This window comes from Pelodiscus sinensis, chromosome 18 (genome assembly GCF_052426305.1).
Source record: "Pelodiscus sinensis isolate ZL-2025 chromosome 18, ASM5242630v1, whole genome shotgun sequence".
NCBI lineage: Eukaryota > Metazoa > Chordata > Testudines > Trionychidae > Pelodiscus > Pelodiscus sinensis.
In genome coordinates this window covers 3,799,918-3,806,994 of record NC_143069.1, presented here as the reverse complement: position 1 = coordinate 3,806,994, position 7,077 = coordinate 3,799,918, and the positions used below count along the sequence as shown (strand labels likewise).

General features: G+C 62.2%; 1 protein-coding gene across 1 annotated transcript; it reads right to left on the bottom strand.

Annotated features, from left to right (window-relative positions):
• Positions 1-1,046: 1,046 nt before the first annotated feature.
• Positions 1,047-6,750, bottom strand: LOC142823810 (peptidoglycan recognition protein 1-like). The gene is made up of 5 exons (XM_075915269.2): positions 6,607-6,750; positions 5,014-5,085; positions 3,491-3,692; positions 2,477-2,595; positions 1,047-2,039 (listed from the first exon to the last, which is right to left on the bottom strand). Exons 1-5 carry the CDS (start codon positions 6,728-6,730, stop codon positions 1,861-1,863), a joined length of 696 nt encoding a protein of 231 aa, XP_075771384.2. The 5' UTR covers positions 6,731-6,750; the 3' UTR covers positions 1,047-1,860.
• Between the last annotated feature and the right edge of the window lie 327 nt (positions 6,751-7,077).

Genomic DNA, 7,077 nt, shown 5'->3' with positions numbered 1-7,077 from the left:
CACACAAGCAGCAGGTTCCAAGCTTTCCAGTGGTAGCTTACGAGACCTATTCTGCACATAGGCAAATTCCGTCCTACTCCTAATCGTACAGGCCTGAGAAACACCATCCGGTTTCTGCCCCACCTGCTCCTGTCTCACTCCCACCAGCTCGTGGAAAATCTCTGGTATTAAAAGTCAGGGGGGAAGATTCCCGGCTCTTCCTTGAGTTTATTAGTTACAATCAAGTAGGGTTCCCCTACATTCAATCAATTAATCCCTAGGGGGATCGGGACTCCCATGGCTGGCCCAGGAGGTCCCCAGGGCTTGGGGTGAGCCAGACAGAACTGGGAGCAGGGCAGAGAGACAGAGCCACTGAGTTTTCCTTTTGTGATCGCCAGGTTTCTAGGGAAGAAAGTGAGATCAGCCCAAACCAAGGGGCAGGTGCTTAAGACAAAGGCAGAGTCCTGCAGCTGGGCTCAGGTCCATGTAGCAGTCCTGGGGGTGGCGGTTTGGGGTGAAGAGAATCTGGGAGCAGAGGGGTGCGCCCCCCCCACCCCCTCTGTACAAGGCGCCCCTGCGAATGCTGGCGGGAAGGGTCCAGCTCCCTGAGCGTCAGGGCACAAGGCCGCCCCTGGATGGTGAGGAGACGACTAGGAAGGTGTCTTATGTCCCAGAGACGGCTGGTTGTAGTATTCTGGGCACGGGGTCCTTGTGACCCCTCCCTCTGTCCATTTTGGGCTTACTTTCCTGACTGTTGAATTGAGAGGAAGCACAGCCTAGTGGGAAGAGCATGCGGGGTGTTTCCTGCTCTGTTACGCACTGGCCTGTGAGATTGGTCAACTCCTTTATCCCCTCCCCGTGCCTCAGTTTCCCTCCCCGTGCCTCAGTTTCCCAGACGGCAAACTCCTCAGGGCAGGGACTGTCTACGGTCTGGTCTGTGTGCACGGTGCCCAGCAAGAGTAGGGCCTGTGGGGGGCCCAATCACACCCTCAGAGTTTGCCCCGCCCACCCCAATGCCTGGGGACGTGGGTATGTGTGAAGAGCAAGAGAAATGATTGACGGCGCTTCAGCTTGTCACGGGCTAGAATCTGGTTTATTGTCTCTGCTCAGTAGCTCCCAGGCAAAGCAAGCGCCAGGCGGCAGGGGTGCTGGGTGAGAGGAAAATTGCTCTTGAATTAACCCCCCCTTTGTGGGGTTCCACAGCCCCTCCCCTACCAGGGCCGTCCCGGGCAGGGGCCCTGTGAAGATCCAAACACGTTGCCCCCCCTTTCATGAGCGAGACTGGGGGCTGGGCTGAGCTTAGAGATCCAGACAGGGCGGCAGAGAGGGCAGAGCTGGGGGTCAGGGTTTGGGGACACATGGCTCCGCGTGGGGGCGGGTTCAACAGGGACCCATTTCTGGGGCTTCCAGGAGAAATTGTAGCTGCGGATTTCAGGGGGGGCTGGGGGCCCAGGACGGTTCCACGCTGGGATTGGTCACTGCCCGGGGGTGTAAAACGGGCAAGGAAACGACATTCCCAAAGCTGCGCAGGGATTGGCAGGGCCGTCGCCACGGAGCTGGGCTGCGGATTGGCCCCGCCCCCGCTGGAGGCTGTAAGGCCCTGGGCTGGGCTGGGTGTGGAGCCGGGCTGAGCCGGGGCCTGGCCTGGCGCCGGGTGGAGGAAACAGGCTGGGGAGGCAGGTGGCTGGAAATCTGAGCCCTGGGGGAGGGCAGCAGAGCCCAGGGGAGACGGGAGCGCGGCCCCAACTCTCAGCTCCCTGCTCTCCGGGCCCCAGGGGGCAGCAGGTGGACGAGAACACGAGGCTGCCCCCTACTGGGGGGCCGAGGTGTTGCAGGGACCAGCAGAAGCGGCAGGCGGGGTCAGCGATGGGCAGCAGGGTCTCAGGCTTTGAAATGGGGCCACTTGGTGATGAGCCTGTAGAGGGCGTTCCCGGGGCAGGCGGTGGGGTTCACGTTGCGATGCCCCTTCAGGGTGTAGTCCCGTCTGAGGTAGCCCCGGGAGATGGCGCATTGGATCAGGCCCCGGGCGGCGTTCAGGGCGGCGGGGCTGGGGGTTCTGCCTGCAGGACAAAGCAGCCCCCAGTGACTCTCAGCCTGGCCCTGTCTGTGCCCAGGGGATGTGACGTAACCACAATAAAGCCCCCCCGCCCCCTGGCATCGACTGGCCCTGTCAGTGTCACTTCCCCCCCCAGTGTTCAGTAATGACCCCCCCCAGCTACAGCCCCCTGCCCCCTCCGCACATCTAGTTCCCTTCCCTGCCCCACAGCTCCCATTAGGCTGGGAACAGGAGCAGCGCAGGGCAGGGTCTCCAATCCTATAGTCCCCCACCCTTTAGTGACACCCTCGGCCCCCCACCCGATGCCCCTGCACTCCGCCCCACACATAAATGTGTACAGGTACTGCTGTAGCCCAACTCCCCGTCAGAAGAAGCGGTCGTGAGACTACAGTATCTGTAAGAAATTTAAGTTACTGTCACCCCTGGAAGGGACCCACGTACCGGTGTAATTGCCCATGAAGCTGACTCCCAGAGATATTTTATTCTTGGACGGGGCATGTGCCCCCACTGTGGTCCAGCCGCGGCCCTCGTAGACTCTGCCGTCCTCACCGACCAGGAAGCTGCAGACAGAGAGCAGTGTCAGACCCGTATACCAGCCACACACCCCTCCCTACATCACTCACCGTGCCCCAGTTCGAACCTGGGACCCACAGAGCCAAACACTCAATGCTTTGCTGTGCAGCTACAGACCCAGTGGACTGGTGTGTGGGGGGGGTATCCTGTATTGCCCCTGTTTGGCCAATAGGGGGCGCTGTGTGGAACACCCCCTGTGGCCGCAGCCCTGGACCCCGACGGGACACAGCTGGGGGGTGAGCGTGGGCTGTAGCTGTCCCAGATGGGCATCGGGGGAACAGAACAGGGACCTCCCACCCCACGGGAAATTCCCAGCTGGGTTTCCGTCCCCTCCATCACTGCTCAAGACGGTTCACGGAGCAAACTCTCCAGACAGGTTTTGGTTCGGGGGGCCAAGGCGGCCCCAGCAAATCGCATTGGTAACGCTGGCGGGGGGCGGTGTCACGTACCAGCTGGGCACAGGCGACACGGGGTCTATCGGCCGAGCTCTGGGACAACCCAGGGGCCCCCTGTGCCCTCCCCTCCACCCGCTCCATCGCTGCCCCCTCCCATGCCCCTGCCTCAGGGACTCCCCCAGCCCCTCCCTGGCTTCTCTCTGACAAGGGCTCGGTGCCCCCCCACCCTCCTTCATAGAACAGGGCGGGCAGAGCTGGGGGTGCCAACACTTCCCTGCACCCCCGTGTGTTCCTCTGCCCCCCCCCAGTGTCTCAAAGGGAGAGAGCAGGATTGGGGGGGTGCACCCTTCCCCAGAAATACTAAATTCTCATCCGCTCTGGCTCTCCCCCAAGTGCAGTCTCTGCTGCTCCCTGTGGCTGCCTGGGGCAGCGACCCCGACTCAGCCTCCTGCCGTGGGGAGCTCCCACCCCACCGAGCCCCGCTCACTTGTAGCCGATGTCGGACCAGCGATTCCTGTCCATGTGGTCGTTCTGGATTCCTTTGACCACCCGGCTGCAGGCGGCCTGCGAGGAGCAGGATTTCCCGTCCGTGTGGTGGATGATGAGGAAGGGCACCGGGGTTTTCAGCGGGACCCTGCTCTTTGGGGGCCGGGCCCCCCACTGGCTGCGGGAGACGATGGTGGGGCATCCTGCGCCGAGCGGGGGAGGGGAGAAAGGGCTGGGTTAAGGTGGGTGTCCCCCCAACCTGGCCCAGCCCCCACAGCAGGCTCGGGCCCAGAGGGCTGCCGACTCCGACTGAGGCTGTTCCGGGAGATTTTTGACCCCCACCGGGCCGTCATGCTCCTGATCCCGGGAGGGGGCAGGCCGAGGCCCAGGGCCGGCACTCGGTGTGGAGCTGGGGCGGGCAGGCCAGCAAAGACCGGGCATGGTGACATGGTCATTGGCCTCCCTCTGGCCTGTCCCCTCCGCTCTGCAGCCTTTTCACACTCTGCTTCCGGAGGCCCCTGGTCCTTCTGGTCTCCTGCTGCTCCCCCCTGCCCCTCTGCCAGAGCCCTTCAGAGTCGGGGTGCCCAGGGTGGAGTCCACTGCCCCAGAAATCAGAAGCTCAGAACAGCTGGTCCTGAGAAGAGGTTCCTGGTGCACAAGCAGCCGGTGGAACTCCTTGCTGCTGGGCCACCAGCGGAACCAGCAGTGGATTAAAGGTTTCCATGGAGACCAGGAGCAGCCAGGCTGGGAGTGGGGGGCACTGGCTGGGCTCCCACCCCAGGGCCTGGTACAGCCGCTACCTGACAGGTTCAGGAGGGAAATCCCCTTGGGGCTGGGTGATTCCACCACGGGCCACTAGGGGGTGTCTCACCCCTCCCCGGGGAGCACCTGGCCCTGGCGGCTGCGGGAGACGGGACACCGGGGTAGATGGGCCCTGCTCGGATGCAGGAGACGATTTCTAGGCTGCAGGGACATTCCCAGCATGAATCCAGATAACGAGGCTTTGGTGGGAGACGGGGACCAGCTAGTGGTTTTACTAGTCCACCCCCACCCCTCTGCCCCTGTTCTCCCTCTCCCCAAGCCCCCTTGCTCGTGCCCTTCCCCACACAACCTCAGATCATCCCCCCTACCCTCCCAGCTGCTGGCACTTTCTAGCTCTCGGTTGCCCCTGTGGTGCTCCGGATGGAGCTAGCCTAGCAGGAGACACAGCCTGGCTGGGAGGTGGGTGACAGTCTGCGATCAGCGCCCCATGGGCAGGGCCAGGTTGCTTGGGGTCGATAAGCACTCGGCAGCAGGGTGAGGATGCGGCCCTGCCTGGTGGAGGGGTGTGCTGGGCAGGAGCCGAGGGGCGTCTCCAGTTCTGTAGAGGCAGATCCAGCCCCGAGCACCAGCCCAGGGGGTGTGCTAGTTGGGGGTGTCCATCATGCATTTCCCAGTCCTTTGTATCTGCCCCCTCATTCTCAGCTGCACGGAGGTTTCCACAGTGCTGACCCCCAACCCCGATCTAGGGGGAAACGAACTCACCAAGCACCACGGCGCAGAGCGCGGCGAACCACACGACCCGTGTCAGCAGCAGCATCGTCCTCTCGCTGGGTCCTGTGGGGACATGCACCCGTCACGTCCTGCTACCCCCAGGAGGGGGCGCTGCTGGGCTGGAGTCAACCTCCCACCCCCACTCTGAGCCCCTGGGGATCAGCTATCCCTGCGCTCAGGCTGCCCCGGGCTCCAAGCCCATCCTGTCACCTGTGCGCAGCCTCCCAGCCCTGCCCCTATGTCCCTTCCTGGAGCAGCAGCTGCCCATGGCTGGACTCACAGCCCCTGTCCAGCTGGGGCTGCACGGAGCAGAGCTGTGCTGGGGGCAGAGTCTTCAATGGAGACTGACGCCCCATGGGGGACACAGCGGTGCTGGCTTCTGCCCACTGCACCGAAACTCGAAATAAGATACGCCAGGGGTTCTTGCAACCCCCCTCTAAGTTGCTCACGACCTCCCAAGACCCACAGTTTGAGAAATGTGGAGATACGCAATTTGAGCTGTGCAATTTGTGTATCTTATTTCAATCTTATTTCGAAATAGCTTATTTCCTAATTTGGCGTGATCTACACCTCACCGAATTTCGAAATAACCTGCTATTCCAAAACATTCCTTCCTCTTTGCAAAATGAGGTTTACAGGGACATCGGAATCGTAAGCCCATTATATTTTGAAATAATGGGCTCTCTGGGAAGACGCGGGATAGCTATTTTAGGATATTCCGGTATCCTGAAATAGTGTTGCCATGTAGACATAGCCTAAGAGAGATCCGGGATTAGGGTCCTGATATGCCAGGCACTGCCCAGACACACAGTGACCGAGATCAGGGCCCCGTCGGGCCGGGCGCCGCCCAGACACACAGTGACCGAGATCAGGGCCCCGTCGGGCCGGGCGCCGCCCAGACACACAGTGACCGAGATCAGGGCCCCGTCGGGCCGGGCGCCGCCCAGACACACAGCGACCGAGATCAGGGCCTGTCAGACCGGGCGCTGCCCAGACACACCATGACCAAGATCAGGGCCCTGTCGGGCCGGGCGCTACCCAGACACACAGTGACCGAGATCAGGGCCCGTCAGACCGGGCGCCGCCCAGACACACCGTGACCAAGATCAGGGCCCCGTCGGGTCGGGCACCGCCCAGACACACAGTGACCGAGATCAGGGCCCGTCGGGCCGGGCGCCGCCCAGACACACTGTGACCAAGATCAGGGCCCCGTCGGGCTGGGCGCTGCCCAGACACACAGTGACCGAGATCAGGGCCCCGTCGAGCCGGGTGCCGCCCAGACACACAGTGACCGAGATCAGGGCCCGTCGGGCCGGGTGCCGCCCAGACACACAGTGACCGAGATCAGGGCCCCGTCGGGCCGGGCGCCGCCCAGACACACAGTGACCGAGATTGGGGCCCCATCAGGCCGGGCACCGCCCAGACACACAGTGACCGAGATCAGGGCTCCACCAGACAATGAATGACTGAGATCACAGCTCCATCGTGCCAGCTGTGAAGTGCTGAAGGCTGGAATGTTATTGCCTCAATAATGCTGTTTTGGCTGCCTGGTGCTTCTGTTCTTGGTCCTGGGACCATCCTTACCGCTATGCAGAATACTCAGATGTCTTCGACCTTGCAAGGTGGCCCTGGGTTCCTCCTGCTGCAGAGCTGCCGATCCCGACTGTGCTCCCCTCCTCAGGAGCCTTTTAAGGGAGCTGCTCCCCATCCCCTGCCAAGCTCCTCCTCTGGCTGGGCAGGTCTTGTGGGCGGTCAGGGCAAAGCTGCCAGAAGTATTGCCAGCGCCCTATTTTCCCATGTCACTGGGTTGTTTCTCCATTGCTCCCCACCCCACTTCCTCATCCACATCGTCAATAAGCAGGGCGGACCTGTGTTTGCCAGGCGTCTTCCTCGCTGAGCAAATCACACACGGAAATGGAAACAGAAGAGGCATCCCCTGCAATATCCCTACCCACTCTGCCACCAGTGCGCTGAGTGGTTCCCCCACTCCTCCCTCTCCAGGGCTGGGAGCATGGGATTCTGATGTGGAGCTACAAACCATTTGCTGCACCCAGT

Bases quoted from the DNA above. Each gene is read 5' to 3' on its own strand.
- LOC142823810 (XM_075915269.2), bottom strand. From the start codon at position 6,730: ATGGGGAGCAGCTCCCTTAAAAGGCTCCTGAGGAGGGGAGCACAGTCG. The intron at 5,086-6,606 runs GTAAGGATGGTC...ATGTCCCCACAG, and splicing joins TCTGAGTATTCTGCATAGCG to GACCCAGCGAGAGGACGATG. The intron at 3,693-5,013 runs GTGAGTTCGTTT...CGCTCGGCGCAG, and splicing joins GCTCTGCGCCGTGGTGCTTG to GATGCCCCACCATCGTCTCC.